Below are 19048 nucleotides of genomic sequence, written 5' to 3'. Positions count from 1 at the left end.
TATATTTGTATACCGTCCTTCTCAGCCCTCAGGCGACTCAGGTCAGTTTACAGAGACAAAGATTCGATGCTCATGAACATCATAAAAGATGAAAAACATTAATACATAATACGTAGTATAAAATTAATTAATACATAGTATACATTAATGCATAGTATAAAACCAAACAAAAGTAATAAAAACATAAACCTCTGAATTAATCCCTTCCCTCAAGCAAGCAAGGCAGCCTGGGATGAGAAACAGCAACAAGAGCCTTGTTTCTGCTTAGTAGTCAAAGGGGCTGGAAATTTAATCCTTTTTTGCTGAATGAACCTCCTTTGCTCAATGTGGCCGCTGATTGTTGTGGTGGGCTTAGGAGGCAGCATTGACAGTTATGGAAATAGTGCCACCATTATGTTACCTCAGACAAAGCAGTTACAGAACCATAATTCTAAGGCTCCTTCTACACTGCCATATAAAATCCAGATTATATGGCAGTTTAGACTCATATAATCCAGTTCAAAGCAGCTAATGTGAGGACTTTTAAGATCATCTGGAGAGGCCCTGCTTTCGGTCCTGCCATCATCACAAGTATGGTTGGCGGAAACAAGAGAGAGGGCCTTCTCAGTGGTGGCGCCTTGGCTATGGAACGCCCTTCCTAGGGAGATTAGATCGGCTTCCTCGCTCCTATCATTCCGAAAGAATCTTAAGACATGGCTTTTTGAGTGGACATTTGAAAATACAGAGTAACGGATATAATAACGGAATAACTATATGGCGGAACTGGACATTGTTTTAATGAATATTGATTGAAGTATGTTTCATTATAATGTTTGATTTTATTGTTGCTAATGATTTTTATATTGTATATTGTAATTGTGTCCTTGGTGGCATTGAATTCTTGCCTTGTAAACCGCCTCGAGTCACCGGAAGGCTGAGAGGGGCGGTATAGAAATGTACTAAATAAATAATGTGGATTATCTACTTTGATAATCTGGATTATATGGCAGACAGAGTAGAAGGGACCTATGTTACAAAACTGTAACAGGGACACAGAATGCCAGCTCATATATTTTAGACTTGGAAGGGAAATCATTTTTTTTTTCTACAATGCCCTCTTTCGTCCCCTTCTGCAACTACAATACCAACATCAATAGCATCCTGGAAATGTTTATAATGCTTCTTGGCAGGGAGTTGGCCTGGATGGCCCATGAGGTCTCTTCCAACTCTACGATTCTATAAATGGTAGCGCAAAAGTTAGAATTCATGTTGACTTATTACATTTGGATAAATTAACTGTTAGGAGTTGCTGTCCCGATTATAGTCCTAATAAAAGAATCTGAGTTTGCGTGAATTTTCGTAGAACCATAGAATCATAAAAGTTCAAAAGTACTCAGGGCAAGCCTTGGCTGGTATTTTGGTGATGGATCTGACCTCTGAAGTTTGGGAGGCTCTCCCACTTGCTGCTTTTCCTTTTGCAGGAAGCGTCTCTCTGCTTCAGAGTCGTCATATACCGAGAGTGATTCGAGCCCCCCACTGGGTGCACGCCGGCGCTTTTCTGCCCTGATGGACACCAACCGTTTTGCTGTGCCTTTGGAGAGTGAGAGTGAGACCCTTGGCAAGGGGCCCGCAAAGGCTCCGACAGAAAATGGGCCCACGGGACCCTCGTCCCAGACCGAAAGCAAGGAGAGCAAAGAGGGAGCAACAGGAGAAACTGGAGCGTGCCCTGCCCCTGTGGAGACTGACATAGGTGAGTCTTGGGCTAAGGTGAGTCAGGATGGCTGCTGACCGAAGGCCCTTGAGACTGGTAGGTTCAGGAGAGAAGACTTGGCTCACAGAAGACATATGGATCACTTCTTGAATAGGTTCTCAAAAGACAAAAGTCCTCTCTCTTCCTAAATAGGTTCTAGATCAGACAGACTGCAATATTGGAGAGGAGCACAGTGTACTCCAACTAATCGAACCACCGCCACTGAATGACTAGGTTTCATTTCATGCCTGACGACTTTTGCAGAAGTTTTATATTTTTTTCTGATATAATTGTTCTGTTGTTTTGTATTTTATCTTACTGTATTGTATTTTTGGGCTTGGCCTCATGTGAGCCACTCTGAGTCCCCTTTGGGGAGATGGTGGTTGGGTTTAAATAAAGATTATTATTATTATTATTATTATTATTATTTGAAACATGGAGCCCCCAGTGGCGCAGTGGATTAAACCCCTGTGCCAGCAGGACTGAAGACCGACAGGTCACAGATTCGAATCCGGGGAGAGGCGGATGAGCTCCCTCTATCAGCTCCAGCTCCTCATGCGGGGACATAAGAGAAGCCTCCCACAAGGATGATAAACATCAAAAAATCATCCAGGTGTGCCCTGGGCAACGTCCTTGCAGACGGCCAATTCTCTCACTCCAGAAGCGACTTGCAGTTTCCCAGGTCGCTCCTGAAAAGACAATAAAATAAAATAAATTATTTGAAAGATCACAAGATGAGTCCACAGCAGACACTCTGCTGGCTGTTGTATTGGATCACACGTCGGACACTTCCCAAGTGTCTAGGACTGTGTGATGTATCACAATAAATGATCACCTCAGTACCTCTGAGGATGCTTGCCATAGATGCAGGCGAAATGTCAGGAGAGAATGCCTCTAGAACATGGTCATATAGCCCGAAAAAAACTACAACAACCCAGATCACATAGTTGTTAGTTGTTGCAGAGGATGCCAGTGATATTCCCCTTGAAAACATCTGTTGTTGTGGAAATGTGTATTTCTCCTTACCTTTCTTCCTGCATTTTTTTTTATTATTGGGCTCTTTTTGGCCATTTTAATGGATCTTTATGTAAGAACATTTCCTGATGGATTGTTACCCATGTTTCTTCCCTTGATTTACAACCTCAGTAGCGATGACCCCGTTCGTATCTCTGCCAATGTGTTTGAAAAGACCAAATAGCTAGTTACCTATTGTGATTTTTCATGGAGACAAGCTTATACCCCTCAGGAGTATACACACACATACAGTGGCTATTTGATTTATTTTTAATTAGAAGAAAACTCCTTTCTCCACACATTATGTCAGGTTGGCGTTATGAAAGGGTTATGAAAGCTTGGCGCTAAATTGTAGTAATTGCTATTGGGGGTGTAGTGCAAAGCCTAACATGTAGTGATCATTGTGTGTCTGGTGGATGTAATTGTGCTTGAAAGCTTGGGAAAGTAGTTGGAAAGCACCTCTACAGCTTCCAACGTAAGCTGCTTGCAGCATGGATATGACAAGCCCACCTCCCAACATTGTGCCTGCCGCTTGGAGCCTTGGTTGCAACTGGGCAACCTGACCCATGTCTTTTCCAGCAGTAAACACTACAACATTTACAAAAAGCAAGATGACCGATCTTTCAAAATGGTAAATGCTGCAGTTATTTTGAGGATATAAGAAAGTCCACCAAGTGCTGGGGGTTATCTATGGTTGTCTGAGGTGCTGTGGCTACATGCATCTTGGAAGTCTTGAAATCACAAGAGTTGTGTCTAAAAACCACAGCTGTTGACACAGAATTCTTGAAAAGTGATTAGATTTAGGTGGAAAAGTAAATATGTTGTAGGCTCAGTGGCTAAGTCCAACAACTTTTGGCCTTAGTTGTTTACTCAGACCCCTTTTAACATGCTTTGTGGAGTCGAAGTTAGAATTCCTTTACGTGGCATCCAAATTATTTGCCATCTATATAAATAAATATGTAATGTTCATTTGTGGGATTAACATGACTCAAAAGCCACTGGACGAATTGACACCAAATTTGGACACAAGACACGTATCCGGCCAATGAGTGACCATCACTCATAAAAATACTGAAAAACAGTGGAAGAGACTTTAAAAGCAAAAAATTAAAAAATACATTACAATGCATGCACAAAACCACATATACACATATACGCACACATATATATACACACAAAACACTTATACACAGACTGGGCCACAGCAACACATGGCAGGGTAAGGCTAGTTTGCAATAAACACTATTTTCTTGGATACTCCAGCAGAGTATCAAGGAAGGGCCCTGGTGGCACAGCAAGCTAAACATCTGAGCTGCTGAACTTGCTGACTAAAAGGTTGGCGGTTGGAATCCGGGAAGCAGGGCGAGCTTCTGCTGTTAGGCCCAGCTTCTGCCAACCTAGCAATTCAAAACCATGCAAATGTGAGTAGATCAATAGGTACTGGCTCAGCGAGAAGGTAACAGTGCTCCATGCAGTCATGCCGACCACACGACCTAGGAGGCATCTACGGACAATGTTGGCTCTTTGGCTTAGATATGGAGATGAGGACCACCTCCCTAGACTTAATGTCAGGGGAAAACTTTAGCTTTACTCCAGCAGAGTTTTGCAACCTAAACATGGCTACTCTCTGCAGCAGCTTACATTTTGCTCTGGCATCTTAATCTGATCCCGTTGCCCATCAACTAAATTAGCAAAAGTCAACAAGGACAGTCTTGTAGTATGGCAATAGCAATGTCCTGTGCATTAAAGAGCTCTTGGTGTTTTAATGAGGGCTTTGTGTGATTTCCTCATTCCTTTCCTCATGAAGTGGTTCCTGAGCCTAGGACATTAAATTTCACTGGAACGTTTTATTTGATGTTCCCACCCACCCGTGTCCATACTTGTACAAGTCCATTTTCCACCTCTGGAATGACATGGTATGGATGGACAGAATTGCCTCCAGTGATGGGGAGAATAGAAGGGAATCCCATGGGCAGTGTGTCTGATGATGTCCCATGGGTTGTGGTGGTGGAGGTGGTGGTGGGCATCCCCTCCCTGCCCCTGTGGTGGTGTCCCTCTGGCCCCACAGCCCAGGAGCGGGCCCTCCCCCTGAGCGTGGTCCTGTGACGTGGGGCGTGAGTCATCCTCCCTCTCTCTCCACTCCCCACTAGGCGATAAATCAAAAGCGGGTGAGCTACAGCCCCTAAAGGAGCTTGACCCATCAGCCCCCAAAGCTACCAATGACTTGGTGCTACGTCGGGCTCGGCACCAACAGCTCTCAGGGGACTCCACGGCTGAGAAGCGCAGCTCCCGCACAGGGGGCAAGGTCATCAAATCTGCCTCAGCTACTGCGCTGTCCGTCATTATCCCCACAGGTACGGCCCTCCTCCTCTTGCCCCCACCCCTGCACCCACCCCACCCCCATCCTGGACATGCCAACCCCATACCTGCAAGCTCAGCACCAACCCACAGGAATGCCGTCCCGCCTGAGCCGATCCCCACAGGCACACTCTCAAGCCGCCACCCTTGACCCTTGGGACTGGGAGCACTCTACTCATACACAGTCTGCCCTGCTGGCACCACCCTGAACCCTCCTGTTACCCCTTTTCATCTTCACGTTCCAGTTGCCCTTTTCTATTGGGTCGACCTGTATCTGTGGGCTGTTGTCTGATCAAGCTCGCTCAGCCTCTCAGCTATTTGTCCACATTCCAATAGGAATAAAAATACCTCATTGCCATTAGCTTTTTCCCCCCAGCACAGCCCCCAGCCTGACCCCCACCCTACACAAGAGATCTATGCTTTGCTGCCCTGCATGCAATCCCTCTCCCTTCACTTAGTTGCTGGGCTGTGTGTATTCTGCAATCAAAAACAAAGTGGGATTCTGCAACCTGCCATTTATGCAAATGGAACCAATTTGCATGGTATTTTGTTCGTTGCATGATTTCTAGTTTCTATATTTTTTGCGTAGCTTGTGCTCTTTCTGTGGCTTATGGGAGGAGAGGCAAGTAAAGCTTCTCGGGGGTCAGAAACCCCTCCCTCTACGGGGAATTTCATTCAGTCGTCCATCTGAAATTTCAGAGAATTTTAAGCCATGAGGAACAGATGCATTGTTTTCATTTTAAATACAATCTGAGCTTCTCTGGAATTGGATTTTGAGCCACTGATAACGTTCTGTGGGCTTGTCAGTGTGGCATTGTACAGCCCTTGTAGTTTCACTCAATCACATGTGCTAAAGAAAATAGGGACAGAAAAGGTTCAGGACACCACTGCTGGGAAGTATTTTCCCTGTCCAGCCAGAAAAATGCCCCTGAGATTTATTTGCTGGTAGGTAAGAAATAAAACTATTATTATTATTAGTAGTAGTAGTATTAGTAGTATTAGTAGTAATATAGTAGTAATATAGTAGTAATATAGTAGTAGTAATATATCATTATATCTCTCTCTGTCCCAGGGTAGTGGTTCCAAATCCATAATCCTCATATTTACACTAAAATAGCTCCCTGCACCCAAATGTTCCAGATTCTGTTGTATTCCTTTGCTGAGAAATGATTGAAAGTATCCTGAAGCCTCAGCAAGGCCGGCTGCAGAAAGCAATCATAGCAAGAGGATGAGGAAGGAGGGTGAGGGCCAGGACTTTTCTGAGAGGCAGAAGATGCTGAGATGTGCTTGCCCCATGAAACTCTGGAGGACTTCTCACTTACCCGTACATTTTATCTCTTCCTTTCCCCCTCTCTCTCCTTGCAGTGGAACAGCACAGTAGCTCCCCGCTGGCCAGCCCAATGTCTCCCCGTTCCCTGTCATCCAATCCTTCATCTCGGGATTCTTCGCCATCACGGGACTATTCCCCAGCTGTAACAATCCTCCGCTCGCCCATTACTATCCAGCGTTCAGGGAAGAAGTATGGCTTCACGCTGCGTGCTATCCGGGTGTACATGGGTGACAGTGATGTCTATAGCGTGCACCATATTGTCTGGGTAAGCATAGTTGTTTGGTAGTAGATCGTTATTGCTTATATGTTCAATCGTATTATTTATATTGTTTTATTTGCTTGCTTGTTTGTGGATGTATTGTTGTATTTGTATTTGACGGGCTTGGCCTCATGTAAGCCGCCCCGAGTCCCTTTGGGGAGATGGTGGCAGGGTAAAAATAAATTATTATTATTATTATTATTATTATTATTATTATTATTATTATGGAGCCCCCGGTGGCGCAGTGGGTTAAACCCCTGTGCCGGCAGGACTGAAGACCGACAGGTCGCAAGTTCGAATCCAGGGAGAGGCGGATGAGCTCCCTCTATCAGCTCCAGCTCGTCATGCGGGAACATGAGAGAAGCCTCCCACAAGGATGATAAAAACATCAAATCATCCAGGCGTCCCCTGGCAACGTCCTTGCAGATGGCCAATTCTCTCACACCAGGAGTTACTCCTGACATGACAAAAAATTATATATTATTATCATTCTCTGTTGGCCAGGCTTGGTAATACACAGAATGAGTCCATCGTTTGTAATGTAATACATATAATACTAATGTAATACAATATAATACTAATAATTATTATTATTGTTATTATCATTCTGTGTTGGACAGGGTTGGTAATACACAGAACTAGTCCTATCGTTTGAAATAATATATATAATACTAATGTAATACAATATACTACTACTACTAATAATAATAATAATAATAATATGATATTATAATTATATATTTTATACTAGCTGTACCCGCCATGCATTGCCGTGGCCCACCTTCCCTCCCTCTTTCTCTTCTTTCTTTCTCTCCTTCCTTCCCTCCCTCTTTCCTTCCTTCCTTCACTTTCTTTCTTACTTTCTTTCTCTCTCTCTCTCTCTCTCTCTCTCTCTCTCCTTCTTTCCTTCTCTTCTTCTTCCCTTCCTCCCCCCTCCCCTTTTCTTTCCCTTCCTCTTTCTCCACTTTCTTCTATTATTCTTGGACTGCAACTCCCAGCAGTCATCCTGATCTACCTACCTATCTATCTCTATCTATCAAATGATGGGACTCATTCTGTGTATTATCAAGCCTGGCCAACGCAGAATGATAATAATAATCTATCTGGAGGATTGCTGGGAGTTGCAGTCCAGGAATAGGAAATTGGGATGCTCTCAAAGAAATCCAAGGAGAAGAAAGCTTGCATCTTGGAAGCAGTGCATTTGGATCATCCTCCTCTCCTAAAGGGCCTGGTCTAGGGGATGCTGGGAGCTGTAGTCCAGAAGAGAGTGTGGCTATGCTATTGTGTGTTTTGTTTGCCAGGAGGAGTCCTTTTTGTGCATGAGCTGTAGTGTCTTTTTGTTTTGTTGGCTTTTTAAGTCCCTTCCACTGTGTTTTTCAGTGTTTTTATGGGTGGTGGTCACTCATTGGCCTGATAGGTGTATTGTGTCCAAATTTGGTGTCAATCCGTCCAGTGGTTTTGGAGTTATGTTAATCCCACAAATAAACATTATATTTTTATTTATATAGATTACATGTAATATTACTAATAATATTACAAAACAGTATAATGGTATAGTACAATATAGCAATATATAATACCAATATTGTGCTATGGTAACAATATAATATATTGCATTTACATATTACCCACCCACTGTCACTGTGATTGTGTTTATTGTAATGTTATTTTGTTACTGCATTCATATGTGTTTTTTTAATGTAATTTTAATGCTGTTGCTTGTTGCTTATGTTTTGGTTTTATCTTGCTGTAATAATGAGGCTTGACCTCATGTAAGCCGCCCCGAGTCCCCATTGGGGAGATGGTGGCGGGGTATAAATAAAGATGATGATGATGATGATGATGATGATTATTATTATTATTATTTGTAAGCCGCTCTGAATCCCCTTCAGGGTGGCATATAAATGTCATAAATAACTAAAAAAATAAATAATAGTTTCTTCATTTGCTGCAGCACTCTAGGAACCTATGGAGGCAGGGACTTGGAGTCCTATAACTAAATGAGGTAGTCCGGAGATCTTTTCTCCCTCTCTTAATCTTTTTTTCTTCTGCATTCTTTCGTTCTTTCTTTCATGGCAGCATGTGGAGGAAGGCGGACCAGCTCATGAGGCAGGTTTATGTGCTGGAGACCTCATCACTCATGTCAACGGAGAGCCAGTGCACGGGCTTGTGCACACTGAGGTTGTGGAGCTCATCCTGAAGGTAAACAGGAAGTGGGACAGAAAACAAGAAGAGTCTCTTATGGGGCTGAGGCAAAATTCTGTCCCTGTTGTCCTACAACTAGCATCCCTCTCTCTCTCCTAGAGTGGAAACAAAGTGATGGTGACTACTACACCCTTTGAAAACACCTCCATCCGGATTGGGCCAGCTCGTAAGAGCAGCTACAAGTCCAAGATGGCCCGGAGGAACAAACGGAGCACCACCAAAGATGGCCAGGAGAGGTGAGATATACGGGGAGGGGAACTGGAGAGACGAAGTGCATAAATTAGAAACATAGTTTGTTGAATGCTGTTGGATCCTCTTTTGGTAACCTTCTTTCATCCTTACTTGGCAGTAAGAAGCGAAGCTCCCTCTTTCGCAAGATCACCAAGCAGTCAAACCTACTGCACACCAGCCGCAGCTTGTCATCTCTGAACCGCTCGCTCTCCTCCAGCGACAGCTTGCCTGGCTCACCCACTCATGGTTTGAGTGCCCGCTCACCCACCCAGAGCCTGCGCTCCACACCAGACTCTGCCTACCTAGGTAGCAGACCTGAAGGTAGTGGTGGGCAGGGTGGCTGTGGCAGGGACATGTGCCCATAAGCAGTCAGTCCTCATGGAAAGTTGGGCTGACTTATCTTGGATTGGACAGGGAACAAGTCTTCAATTCTCACCAAGTTTGGCTTCCTTGGACAGGGAGGGGGACAACACCACAAAGTCCTGACTGTTCTTCAGTACTGCTTGATGAGAACCCTCATGGAAGGAGAGCAATGGTTGGATGGAGACAGTGGTTGTGGTGGGGGACCCATATAAAGGCTTTCCTAAATCACTGAAATCTGCACACTGATTGTGGTGATTTCCTGCAGGCCTATTTAGTAGGATCATAGGATCAGCACTGAGGGCTTCCTCCACATGGAAAGAACTCTTTTACAAAGCCTAGGCAATTCCGCAGCTTAGTGGAGGGTTGTGGGGAATGGGTGGTGCATTTCTGTTGGTTTGATTTGAGAGCCTAATGAGAATAACCAGACTTAAAGTGTAGCATCAACTCATCAGTTTATTTTGATCAGCATCACCTAAACATTATTCTAGGGAAAATCTACAAAATAGATGGGTATCTGTCTCTAGTGCTCAGGCCTCTTCCCAATTATTTATTTATTTACAATATTTATAATCCGCCCTTCTCACCCCACAGGGGACTCAGGGCAGATTACAATGTACATATTCAATGCCATAGAAACACAAAATATTGCCCCACCCCAGTCATTCCACAGATATATAAACCCATTTTCCTATTTCCAACAGACCTCACTACCTCTGAGGATGCTTGCCATAGATGCAGGCGAAACGTCAGGAAAAATGCCTCTAGAACATGGCCATTTAGCCCGAAAAAACCCACAAGAACCTACAAAATATATAGACAGGCACACAGAGGCTATTTAACATTCCAGGTTTCATGAGGATATTCTGGCCACCAGGGGAGCTGTCACTTCACCGTCCATTAGAGACAAGGATGGAGTACTTCCTCATTCTTTTTGCATGGTTGCTGGAGATTTTTATGGCGCCATAAATTAGTTAAATTAGCCTCCCTGCATAAGCGGTACCTAAATTTCCTACTTGACAGATGCAACTGTATTTCGGGTTGCAAAGGTCAACAGCAAGCTACACAATGGTTGGAAACTCACTCTAACCTAGGCTGGCTTTGAACTCATGACCTTTTGGTCAATAATGATGTTAATGCAGCTGACTCCCAGGAGGCAAGCAATAGAAATAGGTTGTCAGCAAAGTCAACCTTTTTTGAGGTTAAGGCTGACATAGATAAGTGCATTAGCATCCTGTCCTCAGTATGAACAGCCACCGTGGATCTCTAGGAAAGATGCAGACCTGTGTCCCACTCTAACCAGTGAAGCCACTCCCTGGGCCTCCAGGAAACAGAAAGATTTGGTTTGGGCATATCTCAAGCTGTCTTTATTCCTTTTGTCCCCATCCAGGTGCCTCTTCGCAAAGCAGTTCCCCAGCCTCCAGCACACCCAATTCGCCAGCCACTTCATCCCATCACATGCGGCCAAGTACACTTCACGGCCTGTCTCCCAAACTACACCGCCAGTATCGCTCTGCCCGCTGCAAGTCAGCCGGAAATATCCCACTCTCGCCCCTGGCACACACGCCTTCCCCCACTCAGTCTTCGCCACCGCCGTTGCCCGGCCACACTGTGGGCAGCTCCAATACCACGCAGAGCTTCCCGGCTAAGCTCCACTCTTCGCCGCCTGTGGTCCGGCCCCGACCCAAGAGTGCTGAGCCCCCTCGCTCCCCGCTCCTGAAGCGAGTGCAGTCAGCTGAGAAGCTTGGCTCCCCACTCAGCTCCGAGAAGAAGGTGGTGGTGAGGAAGCACAGCCTAGAGGTGGTGCATTCTGAATATCGCAAAGACTTCTATGGCGAGCCAGGTCTCCACAGCCTGGCCGAGTCAGATGGTGAGAGCCCCAATGAATCAGGGACTCCTAAGCCACTGGCCACCCGACGCCTGGGCCGGCAGGAATCCCCACTTAGTTTTGGGGTAGGAGACGGAGAGGCAGTTTCCACTGAGACCAGCACCAAGACAAGGGGACCAGAAGGTCTGGCTGGGGACTGCCGACGGAGCCAAGCGGTGCAGACAGAGGAGGCATTTTCAGGAGCAAACCGAACCCTGGCAAAGGCCCTGAGCCCTGTCCAAGAGCACGAACAAGGGCGGAAGGGCAGTGGGGAGGCAGAGGTGGCCCCACGGGGACCCGTTCCTATTGTTCTGGAGCCCAAGCAAAGCCAGGAACCCAGCCCCCCAAGGAAACTGGCTATAGAGCACTCCCAGGACAAGGCTGGCTCACCCAAGGAGAAGTGGATTCTGGAGGTGGTGGAAGAGCATACCACCCTGGGAACCTGCGCCAAGACCCCCAGTTGCCTGTGCCCAGAAGGGACCAAGAATGGACTGAAGCGAAGCTCAGCGGATGCCAAGGCGAAACGGGGAAAAGAAGAGGTGCCTGTATTGGGGTCAGGGAGCAAGTGTGCAGGAGACACACCTCGGCCTTCCCCCCCTACACTGGAAAAAAAGGGGGCGGCACACTGAAGGTTTGCCTTTCTCACTGTACTGACCACCAGGACTACTGTCCTAGACCACCACCCTCATCTTTGCCTTCCAATCTCAGTGGTGGTTGTGGCAGTGGCAGCTGCAGCGGTGTAGGTAGGCTCCCAAGTTCCTACCCCACTGAAGCTGGAGCGGGCTGGCCCTTCAAGCCCTCTGTAAATACGAAGGGCAGAGGCGACAACACTTTCCCTGCTGCCCTGGCCATCTTCCCTTCCCACACCTACAAAGGGCATGTCCGGTGGGTTAGGCCATGTAAAGTATCTATACATAATTCTCACTATATATATTATATTATATTATTTATATAAATATATATATACATATACATATATATATGAGCAAGACTACTCTATACATGAAAAGGTTAAAACTGTGATCACACCCACCCCAAAATCGATTCCCAGCACTTCAGGTTCCTCCTTGAAGTGTGTTGGATTTTTTTTAAAAGGGAGGGGGAATGGATATTTAGGGGAAAAAAGTTAATAGAAGTGAAATGCATAAACCAAGTTAACTTTGAATGCAGAAGATTTTGCTGAAATCACAAAGTGCAAAACAAACAAACAAACAAACCCCAGTTGTGATCCTTGTTGCATCTGGATTGTTGCATGTAAGGTTTTTGCATGCAAAAGGGATGCTCAGCTCTTCATGCAAATTTGTCATTGATCCGTTGGGATCAGGATGTGGCAGTCCAGGGAGGTGACAGGCAAACTCTTGTGGCATTGCCCGGCTGGTGTCATGGCAGCTGCAAACAAACAAGCGCCACCCTTCACAAGCAAAACTGGGCTCCACCCTGCCATGCTTACATCACATGTGGCAGGCAAGCTCATTTCCCCCCTCTTTGTGTTTAGTGATTGGAAAATATTCAGAATTCTTCAATTCCTTATTTTACTTTTCTGATTATATCCCCTCAAGCGAGCAATTTCAATGATGGGTATGACTTTCTAGCAAAGGAAATTGTTCATGATTCATTTCCTGGGATTGTAACCCTTTCTCAGACTAAACTAGAGCCAGGCTGTGTTCATGCTCAAAGGGGGAAAAATTCTACCAGAGGCTGCCTTAACCAACAAATCAAGAAAATCGATGTGGCACGAGATGAAAGATGGGTGAAAAGTGGGATCTGGCCCAAGGAATACCTATCAGGGGCAAGCTCAGTTGCCGTGGGGTTTGCACTGGAAGTCTCCCCAAGGCAGTGCATGCTGTGTCAAGTAGTGAAGGGATGATGCCATGTGGGTTTTCCACTTTAGGCACAGAAACGTTTTGGGTTGATGCTTGTCCATCCTTTGCATGCAGGTGGGTTTGATTATTGCCATACACCCCCCAGGTAGGAGCCCCAGTGGCGCAGTGGGTTAAACCCCTGTGCCGGCAGGACTGAAGACCGACAGGTCGCAGGTTCAAATCTGGGGAGAGGCAGATGAGCTTCCTCTATCAGCTCCAGCTCCTCATGCAGGGACATGAGAGAATCCTCCCACAAGGATGATAAAAACATCAAAAATCATCTGGGCGCCCCCTGGGCAATGTCCTTGCAGACGGCCAATTGTCTCATACCAGAAGCGACTTGCAGTTTCTCAAATCGCTCCTGACACGACAAAAAAAAAAACAACAGGTAAAAGGAAGCAAAAAATGAGCAAAGCTCCTCTCCACCTCAGACCCTGGAGATGCTTCCAGGAAGAGGTCTTTTAGGTTAGTACTTTGACCTGGTAGGAGAGTGGAAGTGTTTATCATGGCAGAGGGGGGTTTTTGCATTCTGATGACTGCCAGGCGAACTTTTATGCAAATGCAGCCTTTGTGAACAGGCTATCCTTACAATGTGATTTTGGATATTGTATTGTCGAAGGCTTTCATGGCCGGAATCACTGGGTTGTTGTAGGTTTTTTCGGGCTGTATGGCCATGGTCTAGAGGCATTCTCTCCTGACGTTTCGCCTGCATCTATGGCAAGCATCCTCACCTCCTCTGAGGATGCTTGCCATAGATGCAGGCGAAATGTCAGGAGAGAATGCCTCTAGACCATGGCCATACAGCCCAAAAAAACCTACAACAACCCATTTTGGATATTGATGGAAAACTTCAATGATGTTTACTGAAGGTGTGCAGTACTGCAGCCTGAACTCATGGTGGAGCACATCTTGAAGTGCATTGCAACCCCATTTTAGAGGAGAAAGCCATTTTCCAGGGAATATATCTTTTCCCTTTGTTATATGGAAAGCTTGAAGGAGCTTACCTGAGGCACTCAGTGGTCTCCTGGAAGAAACTCGAGTAGAACAGCCATGAATAGGAGAAAGCCAGGGAGCTGCCACACCAGATGAACTACAAGGGTTGAATGAAAAGTAATGCCTCCACCTTACTTGGGTTTGGGTGGGAATATTTTAAAAAATCAAATGCAGAAATAATCCTTAGAATGTGCTCCTTAACTTGTTTGAATTTTATCTCTGAGTGATATGACGATCGTCCTGAATCAATTTGTCAACCTTTTGCTTGTGAAAATCGGTGGTTGCTGTCACAGGATGGCCAACTCCATGTTTATCACACAAATCAGATGCTCCCACCTCAATGTCTTTAAACTTACTCACCCAACGAAGCACAGTACTCACATGAACACAATCACCATAAACAGATTCTGATGACACGACCCAGGCATGTAGCCAGGGGAGGGAGGGCTTGAGGGGCTTCAGCCCCCCCCCCCCCGAAATTGTCATGGTGGTTCACGAAAAGGCCTTACTGGTGCATTATTTAAACTGTTATGTTTATTCATATCATGATCTGATCACCATACTCAATATATCCCATATGCATGGGGGTATTGGGGTAACGATACAAAAGGTTTGCTAGGGTAGACCCTCTTTTGCTCAGACTCAGCCCCCCCCCCCGAAACAAACTCAGCCCCCCCCCCCCCCCGAATCGAAATCCTGGCTATGGGCCTGACCACCTACTGTCAAGAATTCAATGACTGCACATTGCTTAAGTTGCGTTGACTGACTGCCTGTGCAGGGTTCCATACTTTGCACTTTAACAGCACAACCATTCAATGCTAAGGCTTCCCGCCAAAATGGAACTGTAGAGGAGAGTCTACTGAACAAGCCAGTACCTGCCGCATACCAGTACTGCTATCTTTTGAGGAGTTACGAAGGTGGAGGCATTACTTTTCATTCAATCCTCGTATCTTAGCTGCTTGGTGTGTGCATGACCCTTATTGTGTAGAACTGCTGTGGCAAACTTGGCTCTTGAAGGCTAGAGCACACACTAGGAGGAAAGTGAAACTATACTCCCAAGAGCGTGCAATAACGATATGTGTGTAGCAGGTTTAATATGGCTAGCAGCATTGTCACACTGATTGAGTTAGCAGAGGTGGCCGTTCCCTTCCAATGATTGCTGTGTTGCCAAGTCTTGCTATTGTGTCATTTGTGTTTGCTGGCAATGATGTCATCCTGCATGATGTTGCTGTAAATTACCAGGATCACTGATGTAACCACGATCTTAGAGCAGGTCTACTGTTGTTCGGTAGTGTGGTCCACTATGCTGGGTTTGTTAGGTTTCCAAAGGGTGGGATCCCCAGATACGGAGTAGCCTAGCAAACGGGGAAAGCAGAGCTTTGTCCGCTTCTTTACAGCCCTTGTCTAATTCTAACAAACACGGGAAGGATTGTGTGCATTAGAGGTACTGTTGAGAAAAATCCCACCGCCTTGTTTCTGCTCTTTCACCATGAATTTTTACTCTTTGGCCTGGAGAACCTGAGAGAGAATAGAACATCTCTGAAATTTTAGATTGAATGCAGAGGCCTAACAGCCCTGCTGCAAATGGCAAAATCGTATCATATCCATTAAGTGTAAAGCAAACGTGGTCTTGATGGCAATATCACAACACTAATACAGCTTCTGCTTGGCCCAGGCACCAGTCTGTCTCCTTTCCCACTCCCAGCCCAGTTGCCTCTGAAGGGAGAGGGGCTCTCTATGCAATCATTACCAGATAGGCAAAGTTTCTTCTCCCTCTCCTTCTCTTCCACCTTTTATTCCTCTTATCCTGCAACAAAACCCCCTGTTAACCCACCCTTAGTTGTGGTAAGATGTGCTTGTTTTCCTGAAGAGAGCTGATCTGCGGCTGGAAAATGATAACATCCAAGGGGAGTACCATTGATATGCCCACTGTTGTCAGATGAGACTGTCTTAACTTTGAGATCTCACAATGCACAGGCTGATCTAGAAAGTTAGTAAACTTTATTATGGGCAATGACCAGGTCATAAATGGAGCCCCCGGTGGTGCAGTGGGTTAAACCCCTGCACCGGCAGGACTGAAGATCGACGGGTCGTAGGTTCGAATCCGGGGAGAGGCAGATGAGCTCCCTCTATCAGCTCCAGCTCCTCATGTGGGGACATGAGAGAAGCCTCCCACAAGGATGATAAAAACATCAAATCATCCAGGTGTCCCCTGGGCAACGTCCTTGCAGACGGCCAATTCTCTCACACCAGAAGCGACTTGCAGTTTCTCAAGTAAAAAAAAAGGAAAAAAAACCAGATCATAACAGGGGGAGCCAGTCCCACACATTCATGTCAAACCCAAGGGATTATATGCTTCAAACTTCAACAAATTTTAAAATCTAGGCTAAAAACCACATACAAAACCCAACTCAACCCATAAGATCATCCAAAGACAGTCTAAAGGGAGGTAGTGGGGATGGCTCCACACAGGCCGATCTGTGTTCAGGGGCTTGAGCCGTCTTCTTTTCCTGCCTACTTGAATGCAAAAATGAGCCATGAAGCACCTGCAAGTGTAGAGTAAGCATGCTGGGTTCAGCTTGTTAGGGTTCAAGCCACATGAGCTGCCCTGGTTCACTCCGTATGTGTTTTCCCTCTACAAGCCTATGAGATCTGGTTCAATGGTTAAGTGTTATGTCTGCTGTAGATGTGATTTCAAAAGCAGCAAATAAAGTGGGCCCTTGGTATCCATTGACAGGCATGTAGCCGGGGTGGGGTGGGGGGCTTGTGGGGCTTGAGCCCCCCCCCCCCAAATTCTCATGGTGGTCTGCAAGAAGGCCTTACTGGTACATTATTTAAACTGTTAGGTTTATTCATATCATGATCTGATCACCATGCTCAATATATCCCATATGCATGGGGGTATTGGGATAACGATACAAAATGTTTGCTAAGGTAGACCCTCTTTCGCTCAGACTCAGCCCCCCCTCCCCGAATCAAATTCAGCTCCCCCCGAAACAAAATCCTGGCTACGGGCCTGTCCATTGAGGTTTGGTTCCAGGTCCCCGTGAGTACCAAAATCTTGTGTATGCTCAAGTCCCATTATATACAATGGTGTAGTAAAATGGTGTCCCTTATATCAAATCAAGCTCTGATGTTTGGATTTTGGGGGGTGGGGTGGGGTGGGATATTTTCAAGCCGTGAATGGTTAAATCTGTAGCTACAGAATCTATGGATTCAATGGCCTGACTGTTTGTGTTTGTGAAGACCATAATTCTTGAACTGTGGTGGGGCAGATGGGCAGACATGATTTGGGAGGACGTCCTGCAACATTCCTGTCATCCCCCAATTTGGAGCTGGCAACCCCATAGTTACAATGGAGGAAATCACTTGGAAAGCCGGAGGAAACTCCCACTCACAACAAGCTCTCATCCTAGTCTGCATACCTTGCAGAGGAGAACATGGCTCAAGTGTTCTGCGAGTGCTTGGTGAAGCACCTCATGTTGGTTTCAATGAAGTTACGTGACCCACTTCCCACCACAAGCATAAAGGAAGCGGGCAGCCACATAATCTGAAGAGTTGTCTTCTGGGCCATCAAATCTGTCTCTGGGCTTATTAAGGCAGACACGTTGTCATGTTAATAAAACAACCTGTACAGCAGATCTGGCGTCCGACTTTTCTGATTGCAATCGGGTGGGGGTTTGTTTGAAATGAACTAATTGAGGGTGAAGGAGTCGCCCTCTTTTCACCCAAAGCCCAGAGAGGTAAGCAAGATCATAGAAGAGACTGGGTTTGGAGAGGGGTATCATCGCCCCAGGTTGAGGTGTGGCTCCTGACACAATAAAAACAATTGCCTCAGCTATGACATAACCACAGGCTTTGGGAGCTTGAGCATCTTCCTCCTCTTTGCCCATGTGCTGCCCATGTCACATGGCTCTATAACAATTTCCTCTCTTCCGCCTTCAGACCTCCTCCCTTCTGTACGAGCCTGGCTCGCATCCAGCAGCCTACTGCCCGTTGGTTATATAACAGCTGGGGCATTGTGCCAGGAGGTTAGTATTACACACAAGGCCACCATTGTGCACGTGAGATGTGGCTCACACGGCTTGCTGTGCCAGGACAAGGAAACCAGGGCAGAGTCACCTCCGCAGCAGCCGAGGCTCTACTCACTGCCAGTTTGCTTTCTATGGGTTGCAGACGCTGACATTGACTGACTCACAAAGCAACAAAACAAGTCCCGGTTTTCAGGCATGATCAGTCTAAAGCTCGAACTGTAGACGTCATTAGGCCTCGGAATCTGAGCTTCATTTGATCAGGTTTGTAGCTTCCGTCGACTTGACCCTAATCCTTCTTCCTGCTGTTTTAGGATCTAATGAGAATATATATATTTTTCAATCCCTGCTCATTCAGAACACTGCCGTACCTTGCTGTGTCAAACGGCATTTCCCTATGCTAATGTCTGCCCCGATCCGACCTCTTGATTTGCCTCCAACCATTACGTGGAGCAGGACTCGATATGGCACTCCAGTGTGTGTTGTTGTTGTTCATTTGTTCAGTCATTTCCGACTCTTCGTGACCTCATGGACCAGCTCACGCCAGAGCTCCCTGTCGGCTGTCACCACCTCCAGCTCCTTCAAGGTCAAGCCAGTCACTTCAAGGATGCCATCCATCCATCCATTTTGCCCTTGGTCAGCCCCTCTTTCTTTTGCCTTCCACTTTCCCCAGCATAATTGTCTTCTCTAGGCTTTGCTGTCTCCTCATGATGTGGCCAAAGTACTTCATCTTTGCCTCTACTATCCTTCCCTCCAATGAGCAGTTGGGCTTTATTTCCTGAAGGATAGACTGGTTGGATCTTCTCGCT

General features: G+C 46.1%; 1 protein-coding gene across 1 annotated transcript in view; it reads left to right on the top strand.

Annotated features, from left to right (window-relative positions):
- MAST1 (microtubule associated serine/threonine kinase 1) overlaps window positions 1-13600 on the top strand; it is a 90108-nt gene extending 76508 nt beyond the window's left edge. The window contains exons 20-26 of the mRNA XM_060763624.2: window positions 1461-1729; window positions 4894-5097; window positions 6467-6696; window positions 8770-8892; window positions 8995-9131; window positions 9245-9432; window positions 10877-13600. Coding sequence (XP_060619607.2) covers window positions 1461-1729; window positions 4894-5097; window positions 6467-6696; window positions 8770-8892; window positions 8995-9131; window positions 9245-9432; window positions 10877-11982 — 2257 coding nt within the window. The 3' untranslated portion in view covers window positions 11983-13600. The remainder of the gene's footprint in view (window positions 1-1460; window positions 1730-4893; window positions 5098-6466; window positions 6697-8769; window positions 8893-8994; window positions 9132-9244; window positions 9433-10876) is intronic.
- Window positions 13601-19048: the final 5448 nt, after the last annotated feature.

The sequence above is a fragment of the Anolis sagrei genome, chromosome 2 (assembly GCF_037176765.1).
Source record: "Anolis sagrei isolate rAnoSag1 chromosome 2, rAnoSag1.mat, whole genome shotgun sequence".
Taxonomy (NCBI): domain Eukaryota; kingdom Metazoa; phylum Chordata; class Lepidosauria; order Squamata; family Dactyloidae; genus Anolis; species Anolis sagrei.
Note: the sequence above shows the minus strand (reverse complement) of the source record. Positions and strands in the feature narration are given on the sequence as shown.